The sequence below is a fragment of the Monodelphis domestica genome, chromosome 1 (genome assembly GCF_027887165.1).
Source record: "Monodelphis domestica isolate mMonDom1 chromosome 1, mMonDom1.pri, whole genome shotgun sequence".
Taxonomy (NCBI): domain Eukaryota; kingdom Metazoa; phylum Chordata; class Mammalia; order Didelphimorphia; family Didelphidae; genus Monodelphis; species Monodelphis domestica.
Genome location: NC_077227.1, coordinates 708626877 through 708647623, shown reverse-complemented (window position 1 = coordinate 708647623; position 20747 = coordinate 708626877). Strand labels below are relative to the sequence as shown.

General features: G+C 45.2%; 1 protein-coding gene across 1 annotated transcript in view; it reads right to left on the bottom strand.

The window, feature by feature from the left end:
- The window catches only part of CDH3 (cadherin 3), a 45890-nt gene extending 26463 nt beyond the window's left edge, over positions 1–19427 (bottom strand). The window contains exons 1-2 of the mRNA XM_007477348.3: positions 19288–19427; positions 18924–19038 (exon numbers count right to left, since the gene is read on the bottom strand). Of these exons, the coding sequence (XP_007477410.1) occupies positions 18924–19038; positions 19288–19329 (157 nt within the window). The 5' untranslated portion in view covers positions 19330–19427. The remainder of the gene's footprint in view (positions 1–18923; positions 19039–19287) is intronic.
- Positions 19428–20747: the final 1320 nt, after the last annotated feature.

The window sequence follows — 20747 nt, the reverse complement described above, 5'->3', positions numbered from 1 at the left end:
ATCCCCAGGGTAAGGTTTGTGCCCCGAGACATGTCTGGCTACCCCAGAAAAGAACCATCAGAATGATAGGATCCTGATGGTGGTGGCTTGAGTGGAACAGCTCGGTATACATACTCGGGGGACATGTTCTCCCTGTACATTGGATCCCTAGGACAAAGCTTTGGTCTCCCCACCTTAGTTATAGCTCTATAACCTAGTTAATGACAGAATCTAGAACTCAGGTCTCTTCCTTCTCTCCTTAGACTCTTTCCAATGTTCCCTGATGCCCCAGCTTACCTTCCTTTTCTTTAAAACCATCTCTTGTCTAAATAATGTGTTGGCCTTGGCTATTTGTAGAGGTTGTCTAATCAGCTTTTAAGATGCTCTAAATCTACTGGAAAGCTGGCCTTTTCCAGAAGCCCAGCAGGAAGTTAAAGTTAGTGGATTAACCAGCTCTTCCAGGCAGTAGACCCCAGCCACCTGTAGTTCAGGTACTGCCCCTTAAATCAGTTAATCAAGCTTCAATCACTGATTGAGACTTTACAATATGTATCAGTTTATCAGGCACTAGGCTAAGCACTGTGAATACCAAAACAAGAGAGGGAGAGATGAAGAGGGAGAGAAGGAAAGAGGGGAGGGAGGGAGGGAGGGAGGGAGAGAGAGAGAGAAATAGAGAGAGAGAGAGAGAGAGAGAGAGAGAGAGAGGGAGAGAAATAGAGAGAGAGAGAGCAAAAGATAAAGAATCAGATAAATAAAAGTAGATAGATGGTAATCTTAGAGCAGAAGACCCTAACACCTTGGGGAGACCAGGAAAAGTTCATGGATTAAGAGCAGTTCAATTCTTTTGGGAAAACCTGTCATTCTTAGTCTGAATGAGGCAACAGATTCAGATTACTCAGACCCATTGCTACAGATTCAGCTTAGGGAAAGTAAAAGGACTCATCTTTGTCTACACAGAAATTATAGAATCAATCTGGCTGGATCTCTGGACATCTACCATACCAGACAACTGTCCAAGGAATCCACAAGGCAGAAGTGGTTAGACGCTGCGATAGAGAAGTGAGAATGGTGAGACGGTGCTATATCCCTCTTCCTTTCCCCAAGACAAGCATGAAAAACCTGATTGGGGGGGGGGGGGGGGGGCCTAAGTGGCTCTAGTAGATTGAGAGCCAGGTCTAGAGATGGGTGGTCTTGGGTTCAAATGTGACCTCAGACCCTTCCTATCTATGTGAACTGACAGTCCTTGTTGTTCTTAATAAGGTGGGAGGGGGGCAGCTGGGTGGCTCAATGAATTGAGAGTCAGGCCTAGAGATGGGAGGTCCTAGGTTCAAATCTGGATTCAGACACTTCCCAGCTGTGTGACCCTAGGCAAGTCACTTAACCCCCATGGCCTAGCCCTTACCACTCTTTCATTTAAAAATTTTTTTATCTTTATTTTATTCCAATAGCAAATTTTCACATAAGTTTTCCAAGGTCATATGATTCATGTTGTCTCCCTCCCCTCTCCCGGAGTTCCATTGACCTTACCAATCTTCTAAGTAATACACACTATTGATTCTAAGATAGAAGATATTTATATATTTTATACCCTTACCTCCCATCTTAGAATCAATACTGTGTATTGGTTCTAAGGCAGAAGAGTGGTAAGAACTAGGCAATGGGGGTTAAGTGACTTGCCCAGGGTCACCCAGCTGGGAACTGTCTGGAAAGAAGATATTTTTATTTTATTTTAATTTAGAATATTTTTCCATGGTTTCATGGATTCATGATCACTCCCCCCTTTCTCTTTTGTTCCCAAAGCCAACAAGCAGTTCCACTGGGTTATACATATCGTTGTTCAAAACCCGTTTCCATGTTATTCGTATTTTGCAGTAGATCAATCCTTTAACATCAACACCCCAATCACATCCCTAACACACTACCTGGTCAATCACAGATTTTTCTAATGCATTTCTACTCCCGCAGTTCTTTCTCTGGATGTGGATAGCGTCTTTCTCATAAGTCCCTCAGAATTGTCCTGGCTCATTGCTTTGCTGCTGGTAGAGAAGTTCAGTACATTCAATTGTGCCACAGTATATCAGTCTCTGTGTACTATGTTCTCCAGGTTCTGCTCCTTTCACTCTGCATCAATTCCTGGAGGTTGTTCCAGTTTACATACAATTCCTCCATTTTTTTTATTCCTTTCAGCACAATAGTATTCCACCACCAACAGATACTACAATTTATTCAGTCGTTCCCCAATCAAGGGACCCCCCATTTTCCAATTTTTTACCACCACAAAGAGCACAGCTATAAATATTTTTGTACAAGTCTTTTCCCTTATTAACAGAAGATATTTTTAAAAAATAATAAAATTAAAAATTAAAAACCTAATGAGCCAGGGACTCAAGTACAACCCACTTAAGCTCTTCAAGGGGCTGACGTGTTTCTCCTCAAGCGCATTTAGCACAGAACCTGGCCAAAAAGTTGTGGGTGCTTAATAAATGAATGGCGAGCCTCTCCTCCCTACCCCTCAATAATAAGTCTACCTTTATGGAGGACCAGAGAAAGGCAAGGGCTTGCTTCTATAACTCTGGGGCAATGCATTGCCCAACTAGGATCCTGGAGTCGCCTTTTGGTCCCCAGGAAGGGAAAGAGGGGAGCCAGCACAGACCAGGAAAGGCTTCAGCAGCAGGAGCAGCCCTGCCCCGGATGTTTGCTCAGACACTTGTAAGAACAAGAGCTGCTTCCCTGAAGGCCAACCACTGAGTCACTGGTAAGGCAGGCTGATGGTAAACCCAAAGCCTCAGGGGCAATTTACTACCCTTTTGTGCCAGTTCCATTTCCTGTCATCTGATTGCATCATTCCTTTATAGATGAAATTGATCTGAATTCTGCCCTCAGCATCACTCATCCCTCTTCTCCCACCAGCCAGTGATGTAAACCCGGTGTCTATTTTCACCAGCAGCCTTGGGCAAAAGCAAGTCCAGTCAGCCCAGACCAACCTCAGAGAAGTCATGGGGCCCCAGTTCTGCCTCCTGCCTTCCCACTGAGAGAGAGCATTCACAGAGCACGGGATCAAAGGCCAGACCGTGGGGAGCCAAGGCAGGAGAACCCAGGGTCTGATCGGTCCTTTCTGCCTGGGAAAATGGGAAACACTTTGTACCTGTGTGACCTTAGCCAAGTCACTTCATCAATCAATCAACCAATCAATAAGCATTTTAGGACCCACCTCCTCCAGTGTCAGGCTTTGAGCTAGCCCTGGGGATATAAAGAAAAAAGAAAAATAAATAAAAATAAAAACAGCCCTGGTCCTCAAAAAGCTTACCCTGGGAGGTGAGAGCTATTATTAGCCTCATGTCACAGATGGGTAAACTGGGGTTTTTGTTTTTATTCAGTTATTTCTGTCATGTCTGACTCTTCTGATCCCATTTGGGTTTTCTTGGCGGAGATGCTAGAGTGTTTGCCATTTCCTTTTCTAGCTCATTTTAGAGAAGAGAAAACAGAGGCAGCCACGGTTAAACGACATGTCCAGGGACACACAGTTGCTAAGTGTCTGAGGCTAGATTTGGGAAATGAGTCTTATTGGCTCCAGGTCTAGCACTCTGTGCACTATGCTACCCCCTAGCTACCCCTAACTCCCCCCCCCAACAGGGTTACATAAGAAATTAAATGACTTACCCAAGGTCACACAGTTAATATAGGTAACTGAGGCAGGCTCTATCTACCACCATTCTCTTCTTTCCAGTTCTAGATTTATAAATTGTTTATATTTATATATACTTACATATAATAAATTTAATTTATTTAATATTTATATTATATATAATATCATATATAATATGCATAATATATTATGATGCATCAATCTTCCCATCTATAAAGTGGGACTACAAGGACCTGCCCTATTTATCTCACAGGATTTTTATGTCATAGTGGATAAAGCTCTGAGGTGGGAGTCAGGAAGACCTGATTTCAAATCTTGCCCCAGTCATTACTGGCTGTGTGACCCTGGGCAAGTCCCTTAACTTCAGTGGGCCTCAGTTTCCTTGTCTATAAAATGACAGGGTTAGATTGGATGACCTCAGTGGTCTCTTCTGCCTCAAACATCTATGATCCTGTAAAATGAAACCATAGAATTTAGAGCAGGAGGGATCTCAGGGCTCTGAAAAGTCAGCCAGCATGTGCAAAAGTAGGGCAACTGGTGTGAATACTTGGACAACTTCTTAAAACCCTGTGTGTGTGTGTGTGTGTGTGGGTAAGCTAGGTGGCTCAGTGAATAAGTGAGCCATGGACATCTTAGGTTTGGATCAGGACTCAGACACTTCCTAGCTGTGTGACCCTGGGCAAGTCACTTAACCCTCATTGCCTAGCCTTTACCATTCTTCTGCCTTGGAACCAATACTTAGTAATCAGAAGGCAAGGGTTTTTAAAAAACAAAACAAACCTTTGGTGGGCTTACTCCTAGGACAAACTCTCCTGGAGAATTTAAAAAAAAATCAGAGCATTCCGTATCCGTGCAGAGAAGGGGAAGCCAAAGGAGTTTGCAGTCCCTGGATGGTTTTCAAAGCTCCCCTCTAAATAATGCAGGGCTCTTGCACCCATCCAGTGAAATTTGGCCCCACCACCTGAACTGGAGCCATGACCACAACTCGGGCAAGAAGGCACAAATCCCTGGAGGAAAAGACCCCCAAGGGAGTGCCAAGCACTTGGGGGCTTAGCAGCACTGAAAAGCAGGGGGCAAGACCTCACCCAAACTCCCTGCTCCGGGGCTTAGTTTTTATCCTGGCATTACACACAAACACCCCCAACTGCTCCCTAGCCAGGAAATTGACCAGTGTGAGATCCTGGACAGCATTTCCTGTGTCTGAATCTCTATCTTCTCAGTTGGAATATGGGCATAGGAGTTAGCTCAACCTCCCTGGGGCAAAAGGAAGAGGGGAAAGCAGTAATGTTCCTTCTGACAAATAGGTTCATAAGAGGGGATCTAAGAGATGATCCAACCTCTCCCCTCACTTTACAGAGAGGTAAACAGAGGCTGGGAGGCATTAAGTAACTTGCTAAAAAATCTCAGTCATCACCCAGATCTTCAGTTTTCAAATCTTTCCATTACAGTCCACAGGGCCAAATCCAGCAAACCTGGAGTATTTAAGGATGAGGGAGAACCAGACTTCTTTCATAGAAGAGTTCACCTCTACATAAGCCCTGTACATCCATCTTCTCTGCTCCTTATAGCAATCCTGTGAGATGTGAAAGAGTATAACCTTAATTTTACAGATGGGGAAACTGAGGCCTGAGACATTATGGCTCCCCAAAGTCATCCCAGTAGGGTCTGAGTCAAGATTTGGTCTCAGCTCACACCAACTATGTTATATTGTGCGTGTAACACATAGCTCTCAACAAGCAGATGGATCCATTTAAACACATCAGTGCCTCAAGGTATATTGGGAGTGGAGGGAGAAGGGATGGAAAGATACTCAGGGCTCACTGGAGAGGGGATCCTAGGACTTCCTCTGCATTGTAACTTAACTGTTAGAAAATTCAGTTAGGTTAACCCACAGGAAAAAGAAGAGGAAGAGAAGGGTAGTTTCCCTGGGAAGATTCCCTTCTCTCCAGAGTAGCATCCTCAGGGCACACTCCTAACTGCCATCCCTCCTTGATCCCCAGAGAGCAGGGCCATCCCTCATATTCCCTGCTGGGGACAAGGGAACCCCAGAAGGCACTAAGCACGTGGACTATGAGCCCTCTGGGATGTGCAGATGAAGCTAGACTTGGCCCCCACGGGACTGCAGCTATCTCCTAGCTCGGAGTAAAATCAGCTAAGAGCTAATGCAAGAGGCAGCCACTGGGTCCACGGGGGAAGAACACGAACACGGGACAAGGCAGTGGGTGTCAAAGGATCCGAATTCTAGCTTCACTCACTATGTGACCTGATTTTGCTTCTCTGATCTGATTTTATAGAATCACAGGATTTAGAGCTCAAAAAGGAACTTAAGAGATCTTTTAATTCACATCTTCATTTTCTCCATAAGGAAACTAAAGACTGGAGACGTTAATGAACTTTGTGACAGCTAAGTAGCACAGTGGAAGATTTGGGTTCAAATGTGATCTCGGGCATTTTCTCGCTATGTGACCCTGGACAAGTCACTTGACTCCAATTGCCTAGCCCTCCGTGCTCTTCTGTCTTAAGATTTGATGCCAAGACAGAAGGTAAGGGTCAGATGCTAGCCCAGGAATCACCGTTCCCTTCTGTTACCTGAAATCTGTCCAGTTTTCCACTTGAGCCCTGACCCCCTTGTGTAAGAAGTCTCAGGCACCTTCCTCCTCCCCTTGGCTGTCTCTGTTGCAAGGCTGTAGGAAGGAAGCCTTGTTTCTCTTTAATTGCCTGCGTGGGATGGGCCATAGATGGGGGGTTTGCCCCCACCTGCAGAAACATGACAAGACGGGTCCTGCTCTGAAGCCAGACCAAAGCAGTGAGGTTGGAAATGCTGGCCAAGATTTAAGAAGTCTACGTGGACGGTCCTTACAAGTAAGAAGCCTCTTCCTTGCCCCCTACCTCTCAGGCCCAAGGCTTTCTCGTTAATTATGAACAACAGGGATTTACACCCAAGGCAGCCTTATTTCTGTATACGTAGCACTTTCCAAAGCACCTATTTATGCAACAATAATGTAAGAAGAACTACAGAATTTCCTTGAACTATAAAGAGGAAGTATTTGCGTTTCCCTTATCCCCAACCACACCTACTAGGCTAGTCTTCATGGAACTATACCCTGATTGTCTGCATTTTCCCAACAATCCCTGGATATGGATATGGAGATAATCTATGAGAAAATATTATTATTTTTATTATATTAATATGTAAAAATTATATAGTGTATATATTATAATATTACTATATTATATTATTAATAATAACAGTTAAGGTTTGTAAAGGGGTGTACATATTATTGTTTGGTCCTCCTAACAACACTGAGTTAAGATGCTATTATGATTCCCATTTCATAGGTGAGGAGATTGAGGCTGAGATCAGGGACTCAGAGAATTAAAAAAAAAAAACCTGATGTGCGATTTGGACTTGGGTCATCCTAATTCCAAGTTCAACGCAACAAAAGATGAGTAGAAACCTTAGGGGAACCCCTCAAAGCACCGCTCCATTGGGCAGCTCCAAGTATGGTTCTTTTGTGGATTGGGGACGGCAAGTTTGGGGGAATCATCAGAGCAGTTGGATGGACACATCTGGAGGGGTTGAGGGAGTCCCCACATCTTTGCCATAAACAAGGGAGCTCTGGGAACCTTTGCCCCCCACCTCTGAAGTGGAGGCATCCTCTGTAGGGAACGGCAGTAGGGAATGATGGAAGTCCAATCTAGAAAAAAACAAAGTGAGCTTTCCTCATGCTGGGAGAGGCGAGCCTGAGTGGGCACTGGGTCCCACCAGTCTGAGGGGAGCTGAGGAGGGCAGACTAAGTAATAAGCATGGGACACAACCCAAGAAGAGACCCTAAAATTCTCCTTGGGGAAATCTGCCAGAGACGCTAGCTCCCAAGGCTGCTGCTGGAAGCTGCTGGAATTAGGGTCACTCCTTGGCTACTCTGGTCATTTTCTACAAGTCTCTTCTTTTTCCCTGACTTACAATAATAAGGCTGGTCATTTTCCAAGTCTTTTGAGTCTCCCTGCTTACAAAGGGAGTTGGTGATTACAGCTGGGGGTACGGGGGGGGGGATACCAGATGCTGTTGCTTTTAGATTATTTTGGGGGAAGAGGAGGAGTGGCACCAGAGAAGTAAAAACAATTTTCCCAAAATGTTCACTTCTGGATGGAGGCTCTGACATCAGAGTAATCATAACAAGAGCTCACATTTCTTTAAGTGCTTCTAAAGCCCAGGTCTGACCCTGTCATCCCCACCCAGTGGTCAATCAGTTCAATAAACATTTTCCAATCATGGCAGCTAACATATATAGTGCCCACTGTGTGCCAGGCACTGTGCTAAGCATTTTTCAAATGGCATCTCATTTTAAGTGCCTACCATGTGCCAGGCGAAGTGCCAAATGCTGGGGACACAAAAAGCATGAACTCCAGTGGTTCCTTGTTACCATGAGGATCAAATCTTCTGGCATTTAATTCACAAGCCCAGCCCTTCTTTTTTCTTTTCTTTTCTTTAAAAACCAAACAAAACCTTTCATCTTAGTCTCAATACTGTGTATTGGTTCCAAGGCAGAAGATGGGTAAGGGCTAGGGAATGGAGGTTAAGCCCCCAGGATCACAAGGCTAGGAAGTGTCTGAGGCCAGATTTGAACCCAGGACCTCTCATCTCTAAGTCTCTGGCCCTTCTTTTTCATAATTTTCCAGTTATCTAACTCTTTACCTATTTCTACACTCTCCTACCCCATGTTTCTCTGACTCTGACCATGCCTGGATTGCACTCTCTCCATGGCTTCCTTCAAGACTCAGAATAAATTCCAGTTTCTGCAAGAGATTTTTTCTGGGTCCCTTCCTCAGTGCCTTCCCTCTAAACCTTGTGTGTATTCTTCTCCCCCCAATTCTCTCCATTCCCCCTCTTTTTCTACATCTCCTCCTCCTCCTCACCCCACTCTTCAAATACACACACACACACACACACACACACACCCCTTTTTGCAAACGTAGTAGCATTACATAGGTGCTAGTTATTGTTGTCTCTATTTCATAGTTATTTGTATATCCTCTCCTCTCCATTCCACTGTGAGCTCCTTGAGGGCACAGACCAGCAGGGTGGTATGTTTTTTGTTTCTTGATTTTCTTGGTAGCCTCAGCACTTAGCCCAGGACCTGGCACACGCACTTGCTTGTTAGACTGTGGCATTTTAAGGTTGACAAAGCATTTTCTTTGCAATGACGTAGGAAACACAAGCTCATTTTACAGATGAAGAAACTAAAACTTAAAAGAGAGGAAGGACTTTGCCAAGGGTCACCCATCTTGAAAGGGTTGAGAGCCAGGAAATAAATGCAAGTCTCTCTTGACCACAGGTCCAAAATTTTCCCCCTTGTGCTATTATACTGATAGAGGGTACCCAGCTCTCTGGGCCTGGAATCAAGAAGACCTCAGTTGAACCAAGTCAAATATATTAAGAATACGAGTCATTTCCCATTTGATAAATGGTCAAAGGCTATAAACAGCAGTTCTCAGCTAAAGAAATTAACTATAGCCACATGAAAAATACTCTAAATCTCTATTGATTAGAGAAGTACAAATTAAAATAATTTTGAAACAATACTTTACATCAATCAAATTGACTAATGTGACAAAAAAGGAAGACCTCAGTTCAAATGGCACTTCAGACATTTATTGTGATTCCGGGCAAGTCATTTCACCCATTTGGCTCAGTTTCCTTTTCTGTCAAAGTGAAGATAATAATAGTATCTATCTGTTACAAGGATCAAATGAGATGATAATTGTAAATTTGGCACATTATAAGTACAATATAAATGCTAGTTATTATTATTATTATAAAGCTTTATATCTAAAATAAAGGAAATTTGGTTAAAATCCTTCCCTGGACACTAAGTAGTAGTAGGCAAGACATTTAACCTCTGTCTGCCTCAGTTTCCTCATCTACAAAACAAAAGATTTGGACTCAATGCCCTTTGAAGTCCCTTCTAGTGATTTTCCAATTGTTTATTTGGATTTCTGTTTTGAGGTTTTGGTCTTATAAGATTACTCACGAAAATGAACAATATGGAAATATGTTTGCATGATAATATATGTATGACCCAGATCGAATTGCCTACCAGCCCGGGGAGAGAGAAGGGAAGAGAAGGAGGGAGATAAGTTTGATCTTATAATTTAGGAAAACTTGTGTAAAAATTTATTACATGTAATTGGTAAAAAATAAAAATAATTACTTAGAAAAATAATAAAATCCCTTCCAGCCCCCAAACTACAATTTTGTGATAGACTCATTTTACAAGTGGGCAGATTGTGGCTCAAATTATATCATTTGCTCATGGCCACCCAATATCTACTAGGTTTTCCACTTCCTTAGTTTAAAACTAAATCTTAGCTCTTGCTCTCTTAAATTTCCTCAGGAGGGTACAGCTAGGAGCAGACTTGGTCAAAGCCAACCTCAAGCAGAGATGCCTCAAAAAACAAATGCAAAGTTTTAGAAGTGATGATGAGTCGCCATGTTGTTGCATCAAGTCTTGGGCCAAGTATAAGAGTTTGACTTTCTCCCAGCATCATTAATTGGATTCCACATCCCCAACATCAGGGATTCCTCTCAGACCAGGTTCAATGGATATTCATCCACCAGTGAAATGAATGGCAGGATAACAATGAACTTGTTCTTGGTTCCCCAGGACCGATACTCCCACCCCTACCTACTGCAGAATTCTGTTCCTGTTCCTTCACTCAAATGTCAGCAAGAACTCTCACGGTGTCCTTCAGGCAGGCAAGGGGAGTGGAGGGGAGAAGGGGGGAGGCAGCCCTGGGGTTACATTCCCATAGCACTTTGGAAGGCTATTGACAAGGATGACAAATGCAAGTTTAAATAGTTGTCAAGGCGTGAGATCCAGCTCAACTCCCACCCCAGTTACCCTTCTCACCCCTTCCTCCCCAGGTACTGCTCTAAGCCCCAGGTTAATGGCCGATGACCTGTTCCCAACAGCAATCTGATCCCTCTTGCTGATGGCTCCCAAGATAAGCACAAAAATGGCTACAGGGCCCCCCAGCCCCATCCCCAGGCTCGAGAAACTGGAATGCAGGGGCTTTCATGCCTTAAGTGGTGGAAGGGATATGATGTGAGTCAGGGGGCCAACGAGGGCTAGAATTTCAAGCCAAAAGTTAACCATTTCCAACCTTTTCAGAATAGTCTCACCTTCTCTGGCTGCCTTTGGAGAGGTAACATACTGACTTCATTCTCCCTCAACTTCCCTTCTACTCTCCAAAGCTCTCTAATGTGTCTTAATATTTGACCCATACAAAATCAGCCCTTGCTATATAGTTAATCTTGATAGCCTCAGTTTCCTCACTTGTAAAATGAGGGAAATTGGACCCTTCAATCCCTGTGCTGTAAGCAACTGAAATTATAGGACTGGCACCAGAGCCCTTGTTTGGCATCTCTGCCACGGACATGGGTAGTGCCAGGTGATTAATGGGGAGAGGAGGAGGAAAACACTAGCCTGGAGTGAGGGACAAGCTTGTGGGTGGGTATAAAGAAAAAACAACAGTTAAGCCTGCCTGGGACAATTAAGGCTGTTTATCGCTATTAAAATCCTTTAAAGATGGTATAGGAAAAGCATATAACTCCAGGGAACCAGTTTAATCTCTACTTGTCCAAACCACAAAGCTTTTGACTATGGAGCTCTGGCTGCTATGTCTGGGCTAGGAACAATCCAAAGTAAAGAATATGTTCTTGTATTTAAATTTTGAAATCTAGAACTGAAATGTTCCCTAGATATCTGCTATCTAACGGGAGAAGGGATGGGAGATTTTTTAACTTTTTGTGGGATGTGGAACCCTTTAGGGAGTCTGATGAAGCCAGTCCTTAGGATGACATTTTTTAAATGCACAAAATAATCTACAAAGAATTTTAAAGGAAACCAATAATGTTGAAATAATCACCAAAATTAAAAAAAAATTCAGACTATGTAAGAATCCCGGATTTATCTCTTTCTTTTTAAAAATCCTTACTTTCTGTCTTAGTAACAACTCTAAGACAGAAGGGCAAAGACCAGGCAAAGGGGATTAAGTGACTCACCCAGGGTCACATAGCTAGGAAGTGTCTGGGGCTGATTTAAACCCAGGACATTCTTCTGACTTCAGGACTGGCACTCTATCCACTGTACCATTTAGCTGCCCCTCTCTGACCTCATGTAACCCTCAGTGTCACAAATAAGGAAACTGAGACCCCAGGAAATGGAGTGGCCTGCCTGGGTCACAAAGGTGGTCAGCAACAGATCTTAGCTTGGAATCCAGATCTCTGGAATTAGTGTCCTTTCTAGACTGCCCAGACCATATTTAGCAGAGGAGACCCCAGTTCCAAGGCCAGGAAAAACTCAAATAGCCCCCTCTTTTGACTCCCAAATTGGACACTAAGAAACAAGAGTTAGGGAGCATTTAAATAATTCTTTTCTCCCATTTACTGAGGCTGAATGAAAGAACAAGGACCTTCCCAGAAACACTAGCAAAACAAAACACCCTCTTCTTCAGATAATGCATCACTTAGGAAAATGTTTTTCCCTGGGGAAAAAAAAAATCCAAGGCCACTTGAAAATGAGAATTACTTTTCTTCTTTAGGAAAAGTCCCAGGAGCTCTTGGTGTCTAGTCACAAGGGCAAGTAATGGTTAAGTTCTCCCAAAGACAAGGAGAAACCTTCAGTAAACAAGAATGTGAACATACATGCTGGGGGTGGGGTGGGGAGAGGCATAGTCAGAATGTTTTGTAGATATGGGAGAAAATAGATCTACACAGCCAGACTGGGCACAGAAACCCTGAAATCTACTTCCTAGCATATGGCCCTGGGCCAGGAGGTGCATAGGAAAAAAACATTAAAAATTCATCCTTTGCTATTCAGACCGTGGCTCTCTGAATGGAGACAATTTGTTCTCAGTACCAAATATTCTGGAAATGGAATAATATCAAGAGAGAAAACACCCTCCCCGCAGCATCTCCCTATGTACCTCTTATGAGAATAACAACCGATATTTGGTTAAAATGTTTGAAGTTTGCAAAACGCTTTAGCAAGTCTCTTTTTTGAACCTCAAAACAACCCTAGGAGGTAGGTCATAGAAAGGTACCCTTCGCTCCGTCTGAGGTTCTGAGAATCACATAATTGGTAAAATGTCCAATAAGGAATTTAAAGCTAAGTCTTCCTACAGAGTGTTGGGTCTCGCTGACCCAGATCAGGATAAATAAATCGCCCTAAGTAGAATTGAAATTTGGGAGTCCCAGGTGCTACGCTGTTTGGCGTAGAGGTAAAACCAGAATCCAAGGACCCATTTCTATGGCGGCCACTACTCTACCCATTATACCACAGGGTCTCTTTTACGTAGCACCTACTCAGTCACCAGCTCCAGAAGTTCCAGAGAAACTCCTTCCTTTCTCTCCCAATGGGAAACGAAAAGCACCCAGGACTTGGTAGCTTAGAAACAGGAAACCCTACAATAGGGCGGGAAGGAAGACCAGAGCTTTGGGACCTGTTCCCAGAGGCACCAATCTAATGATGAGACAGGAAGGAGTTTAGAGTAATCAACAGCAGTGCTGGCTGAAATGCGTGACTTTCCCAAGGCAAAGCTACAGAACAATGCCTTCTAAGGTGTGGACTCCCACATGGCAGAGTTACTCAAGCTAAAAATCCAGCCTGGACAGCAAGTATGTCTCGAAGCCAGCCAAGACTGGCAGACAGACTTCATATTCCAGAGGGGCTTTGGGAGAATCACTTGGAAGCTCTCCTCTTCCTGTTCTTAAGGTTGGACAGCTTCTGGCCAAATACAGTCGTGTTTAATGATAATGCACCAACTCGGTACTGGCCAGCCAGTTGGGGTAGGAGCCACGATTCAGCATCATCGATAAAAGGCTTTTCTTCCTTTCTTTTTTAAACTGTCATTATGAAAAATTTCTCTGAACTTACCCTCTGCTGGTGAGATGATATCTTCAGTCTATCAAAAGACGTTTTACTCAATCGGAGTCCTAATCAATTCGAGGTGGTGTTCCTCCTTCTGGCTTGTCTCAAGGGCTCCAATATATAGCTCGGGTCACTCCAAATCTATCTTGACAATCTACCAGAATTCACTGTTCTCCTTGCTCTCAGGTCTCTGTAGGTCTCCTAACTGATGCAGAAACAAGTACTTGCCTCTAGACCATTGTTGTTAACTTCACCTACCAAATCTCAGGAACTCCACAGTGGATTGGGACAGTTTATTCATTTATTATAGGAGACTTAACCTCAGACCCTCATTTGGACAAGTGGAATCTAGACCTCCCAATTCCCTCCTCTGCTTAGGAATATTATAGCTATTTCTGATCTGGGTCAGTGAGAATACCATCTCAAGGAAGAGAGCAGAGAGTTCTTTGTAATAACGTGTTATTTCTAGAGACTCTCCTCTTAGTTGAAAGAAAAAGTACACCTTCAACTTCTTCCTGCCCAACACAAGCCTAGATAAGTGAGCCTATAGGATAGTATTAAAGAAATTGGTTTGGGGATAAGATTAAGAACGTTACTTCTCCTTTGTTACCCTCCTTCCTCTCCCATTCCCCATCAATAAGCTTAAAATATTTAGATGTTTCCCTCTTGTCTCTTTCCCTTAAACAATTCCATAATAACAAAGTACTTCGTTCTTGCATCCCAGGACTCTTTCATACCCCCCATCTCCCACAGCCTATCTTCAGAAAAAGACAAACTCATTTATACTAAGTTGTCAATGACTGATAAAGTTCATGGTATTAACCTTCCAACTTCTGTTTAACCCAGTGGTTCTCAGAAAGTAGGGTCCACCAAGACACTTGCACGGGTCCCAAGATCAAATCTACTTTCATAATAATGCTAAGACCTTATTTGCCTATTAAAATACTCCTCCCTTTTCCAATTAGATATCTGTGAAGCCAAATCTTTTTCATATACTTCAACCAAAACAGCATCACTGCATTAACAAGTTGGCAGCATAATAGGAGCAAAGGGGCAGAATTCTGGGGACCAGAGGTCTAGCCCTTCAGCTGTGTACATGACCTTGAGAAAGTCACTTCTTTCAGGGCTTTCATATATTTCAACGAAAACCACCTACCCACAGCAGATTGAATACAGAAGCAGATAATGAAAAGCCAGCTAGCTAGCTCTTCTACTAAGCTAGGTGTTAAGAGATTTGTAAAAATACCTAAGATGATGCCATTCTTCTCATTCAATTTGATTGGGCAAAGTTACTTTTATTTCCCCCCCCTTCATTATTTATTTAGGCTGTTGGAAAATTTTATTTAATTAATTTAGCATTTTTTTCCATGGTTACAAGAATCATGTTCTTTCCCCTCCCATGGTCGATGCACAATTCCACTGGGTAAAAGTTACTTTTATTTAAAATATTTTACTTATGTTGATATGTTAGGGGTTTTTAAATGAATAAATATTTTAAGTGTTTATATGCTTTATTTTCTAATAAAGTAAATAGTGATGTAGCCCATATAAACAAAAGCTCTTTAGGGTTCTCACTTGTTAAGTAGAAGAGGGTAAACTGAGACCTCAAAGTTCGAGAACTACTGCTTTAAGAGAACAAAGATTAATGCCAAATGAATGAAGGCATTTCAGGGATCTGTAAGTGGGCCAGAAGTTTCCCTAAACTCCTGATGCAGGAGCCTGGGATTTGGAACTAGAAGAGACTTCAGATCCCATTTAGTCTAAGCCCTTTAAATTCTAATTTCTGTGTCTCTCCCTGCCTTTGGCTTTTTTTGGGGGGGGAGGTTTTTTTGGGGGGGCAGATAGGAGAAACAAAACCGGATCACAGCAGTTAAAGAGCTTTGGAAAATAAGAAACACTCTACAAATGCAAGGTATTATTATGCAGGAGGCTTTTAGCTCAATTTGTGGAACAAAGGTGGCATGTGTAGCCTCCAGGCTACCAGGAACCAAAGAATTTATTCTTACTCACTAGCTAGAAGGGTAACAGGTGAGCCTTTCAGAGCCAAATTGGGAACTCATGCTTTCTGGGTGCTTTCATAATCACCTTCAACTAGGACTGGGCTGTCCCATGCATGGGTCCCAGTACAGGCACAGGGGCAGTTAATTAAGTTGGCAGCATAATAGGAGCAAGAGCACAGAATTCTGGGGGCCAGAGTTCTAGCCATTCAGCTGTGTACGTGACCTTGAGAGAGTCACTTCTTTCAGGGCTTTCATTTCTCCCCATCTGTGAAATGATGAGTTTGGGCAAATCGATCTCTTAACTCAGCAATGAGAGGGACCTCTAATCAGGAATCCACTGCCAAGTGGAGGGAATACTGCACTTGAAAACCAGAGTCTTAGGTTCAAATCCTGTGACCATAAATAGGTTACTCCTAACTGGGATTATCATTTCCCTTAAGGTCTATTATTCCATCTGAAACTGGCAGAATCTGTGACCTGCCTATAGAGGCAATCTCTCCCGGGACAAACTTGGGGTCTCCATCTTTCAAGCTAACTAAACTTGGGGTTGCTAGATCTCAAACAAACACAGATTTTGGGGTCCCCCAGATTACACTCCCAAAGACTTCTCTACTAAGAAACAGATCCAGTGTAGGACCAAACACTCAGATGAAAAAACCTTGAATCCTGTTCTATCAGCCAAATAAGCAGCTCCTTTCTTTGCAATGACCCCAAGAAATGACGGTTCTTTTCTTCTCAAAAAGTCCAGCATACCATGTGTTTCCAGATCACAGCCAGTTTGGGGTGAAGCAGTTCCTCAGATCACCCCAAATTTCACCAGAATCCCACTGTGGGTGCCCAGAACAAGTTCCGGGTGAGGAGAAGTGCATCAAGCTTGCTGGCTGGACAAGTCTTTGTTTTATTGCGAAACCATTTTCCTGGCAGCTGGTACCCATTTCACTACCGTAATAAAGCAGACAATTAAGAATACTGTATTTCCTCCAAAGGTCTAAAAGGCCTGCCGTGATGGGGAGGCTCTCTCCAGCACAAACCTCTCCTGGCTCTCTCCTCCAAGTGTGAAATGTACACCTAGATTTCCCCAGGCCTTTCTCCAAACTTCAAATTGCAGGAGGTGACAGTTATTCAAATGCTTCCTGAGAGTGTAATGAAGATAAGACAGGCAGATAATAGCCTGGGCTCCCACAAGCCCACTCCAGCACTCTCTTCTACTTCTCTGGACCGAAAAAAGACAGGAGGACCCAATCTGCAGTTCTGAACAGGGATTTGGCAAAGCCTTAGACTGGTTAGCAATAAAGCTTCCATGGGGAGCCGGAATTTGATTTGGGACGTTGCCCAAGTTAACATTTTACAGGTTGGCGTGGTTACAGTTTGTTAGCCCGCCAGTAATAAGCTTGCACTCAAGAATTCAGAGTTTATGAGGCATGGCCTCTTAATGCCTTTCCTCTGGACCCCACAGCAGAGGGTTTAGGGAACTTTTCTAGCAAGGGTGTTAATTGTTCTGACAATCTGCTAAGTTATTTAGGGAAAGGCTTGCAAAGACTCAAAAAGCTTGCAGTCCAGTGTTTGGAAGACAAAGGATATATTCATTCTGATCTCTCCTGCGTGGGGCACCCACAAAACCAGGCATATTTGAGTGCCAGAAGCACCAGAGTAGCCCCAAACCAGATTTGCTACTGGGTGACCTTGGGCAGCTTGATTCTCTTTTCTGGACCTCAGTTTCCTTTTCAGCAAAATAGGAACACATCCTGCTACCAGTACCTCAACCTACCTCAGCAGGGTTAAGGAGGAAACATTTGGAAAACCTTTAAGCATTACAGAATGTAAATTATTATTAAAATGAAGGAACTGTACTAGATGTTTTAGCTTTCTGGAATGTAGGAAAATCCAATGCAAGTTGTTTCCCTGGGACAAGGAGAGAGGCGACTGTGGTGTCAAAGAGTTTGGTTCGAATTCCAGCTGTGTTCGAATACCATCCCTGTGATCTTGGTCAAGATACCAGCTTAAAGGTTTCCCCTCTTGTAAAATAAGACAACAGAACTAGAGATGGCCTCTTCGGGTCCCTTCCTGGCTTTAAATCTCTGAATACAGATCTGACGAGGTCCAAAAGAAGTGATCACCACAAATCCAAACCAGAAGCCAGCTTTGGGGGGCTCTCAGCCCCAGGGCTGACCTCTCCCGAGGCCACAAGCCTTCTGCCACCCCCCCCCCACCCCCCGGACCCAGCTTTATATTAGGCTAGGGTGACCAGTGATGGTGTAATTGGGAGATCAAAGGTGTTCTTTGATCTCCATTTCTTTACATTTACCACTGTTACCAGACAAGCCCTCCCCAGAAACCTTCCAGGCCTTCTGCTATTGACATAACATGGCCAAAGTATAGCCACTGGAGGGGTCTGCTGGTGAGTAATTGCTCTCCTCCAGACCCAGAGAAAGGTGTCTTGTTGCAAGCTTCCAGGGATGGCTTTGGGTGAGAAGTCACTCCAGCAAGAGGAGGGTTAAAAGTGCATTCCAGCTGCTGGGGAAGGAGGGGGTGCAGAGAGCAGAAACAGACCTCCTCTGTTTCAAACACAATGCACATTTCACAAAGCCCCGGCCCCCATTTGTGGCAATTAGGAGCCTAGTAGGGGAGCCTGGCTGTGCTCATCCCCACACCTGCACTTTGGGTCTGCGCCCGCCCCTGGAGGCTGTGAAAGGAATGTTGGGCAGAGCTGCCCGAGCCAGACCCCGAGGGGGAGGCAAAGATAAACCGTTTCCTCTACAGAGGATCAAAGCTCCAGGAGGTTCAATTCAGGCCCACGCGAGGCAGTCCTGGGATAGAGCCAAAGACTAGGAGAGCTACCCAGAGACGGGATGGGGTGGGGGAGTTTCAGGGGGTCTGGAAGAGAGGGCACAGAGCTTCCAAGGCTTGGAAACTGGTTGGGGCGTCCCAGGGGTTCCCCTAGTTCGAGGAGAAAGCAGGGCCCCCAGGGTTCAACTGTCAGAGGCAAGGCAGTGGCTCCAGGGACTCCTTCTAGAGACAGATCTCACTCCTCACTATGGGGGGTGGGGGTGGCGCTGGAGGTTTACTTCCCCCATAGTCGGGCAATTACTCCCCTTGCTCCGCCAACCCGGAGCCTCGAGGAGGACTGGAGGGGGCTGACAGCAGCCACCTCCCAGGGGCGGGGTCCCGGGGGCTTTATCCGGGGCCAGAGGAAAGAGTCAATATCTTCGTTCTTCCCGCCCCACCCCACCCCCCGCACCTGCGCCAGGTGTAAAAAAAGGTCCCATTCACACCCTACCCCCCAGTCTCGGGCTGAGTCGGGTGGGGGCAGGTGTAGAACAAGGCGAAGTTGGCGGGGGGGAGAGGGGGGTTGGATGATGGTCTTACCTTGCCCCAGCTCCTGGTCTGGCTCCAGCCTCATTCGCCCAACAGCGAAGGTGACCTCCGTCTCTAGGAAGCCCTCCCGGCATGGCTCGGACTCCGCGCAAAGAAGCCAGCAAAACTGCGTTGGGGAGAGGGAGAAATCACAGTCTCTAAACTACATCCAGCGTCCCCTGATCTCTTCTCGTCCCCTTCACCCCCGGTTTTGAGGTTAGCCTCCCAGATCTCAAGGGTTCCTGACCTTCCTCAGCCCCCCAAACCCCCCCCTCTCCAAAAACTGCTTCTGAAGGAGCAGGGAGCCCCCATGGAGGCAGTGCCCTACAGCCCACGAGGGAAGATCCTCCCCGGGCTGGGGGCAGCAGCTCTCTACCTGGAGGAGGACGAGAAAGGAGCCCTGTGGAAGGATCCTCATGGTGCAGTGGAAGAGGTGCGGCAGGAGCTCCGGAGTTACCCCGAGGGCTCAGCTCTCCGGCTCCACTCCGCTAGACTCCCCGCTGAGGACTCCGGCTGCGCGCCGCACGCCCGGGCTTCAGTTCTCAGCTCTAGGAGAAGGAGGGAATCAGGTAAGCGCCCAGGAGCGCCGTGATTGGCCTAGCCTTGCGAAGCCCCGCCCCCAGCTAGAGGGGCGCGCAGGTGGGGCCCCAGCTCCAGGAATTGGCCGCGGGGGAGGGGGGGGGGGGCTGCGGCCAAGCTCAGGTCTCTGGGAAGAAGAGGGAAAGAAAGCTGCCACTCCCCGCAGTCTCTCCTGGGCCAGGGACTGGAGAGCGATGCTCGGACCTCTGCCTGGCTCCCCGCAGCTTCGGCTGCTGAAGGGTAACTTCCTAAACCTGGGTGGGAAGTGCGTGTATGTCTGGGATGAGTGGGGAGGGATGAGAGCAAGAAATAGAGGAGCCCCATTCATCCCGCGCCAGGCGGTGGGGATTCTGTTGGCTCTCAGTCCTGCTCTGATGAGTCTCCAGCGTCTACTCCACCCCTACCCCATCCCCAGCCATTTCAACGCTGACCATCCCCAGCTCCCCCGGCTTCTACAGTAAGTAAGATCACTCATGCGATCCATGGAGAAGCCAGGAAGATTCGACGCCAGGGTAAACTGAGGCCCGCAGCTAAGAAATTTGCCCAGAGTCACCTGGCTATTTAGTAGCAGAGAAGGGATTAAAACTATTCCAAAACCAGCGTTCTCTCAACTGGAGAGTGGCTGAACAAGTTATAGTATATGAATAAGGACAGGATGGTGATGTAAGAAATGATGGAAGGGACGGTTTCCCAGAAATCTGGGAAGACTTCTATGAGCTAAAAGAACAGACTTAGATCCGTTTATCCAATAAGCAGCATCACTTTGAGGAGATAACTTGGAGAGACCTAAGAACCTGGGTCAGGACCAGCCAAGATGTCTGAAGGATAATGAAATAGACCGCTTCCCTCCTGCTCCTGAGGGGATGGACGTGATTGGGAGAACTAGGCGAGTGTTTTCAGGCTTGGCCAACGTGGGAATTTGTTTGGTGGGACTATGCATATTATTTATTTACCAGGGAGGGTTTTCTTTGTCTTTTCAATGGGGGAGGGTTAAAGGAAAAGAGGAGGGGGAGGGATGAGGGTTTCCAAAGAAACAACAACAAAAAAAGAAGAAATAAAAGAGACTAATTAAAGGTTTTTTTGTTGTTTTTTTTTAATGCTGGAGGGTTTGGGAGGCAGGACCTACTTAGTGGATTGAGAACCCAGGTTAGAGAAGGGGGGTTCTGGGTTCAGATTCGACCTAAACCATTTCCCAAGTTCCTAGCCCTTACCAGTAAACAGAAAGAAAGAAAGAAAGAAAGAAAGAAAGAAAGAAAG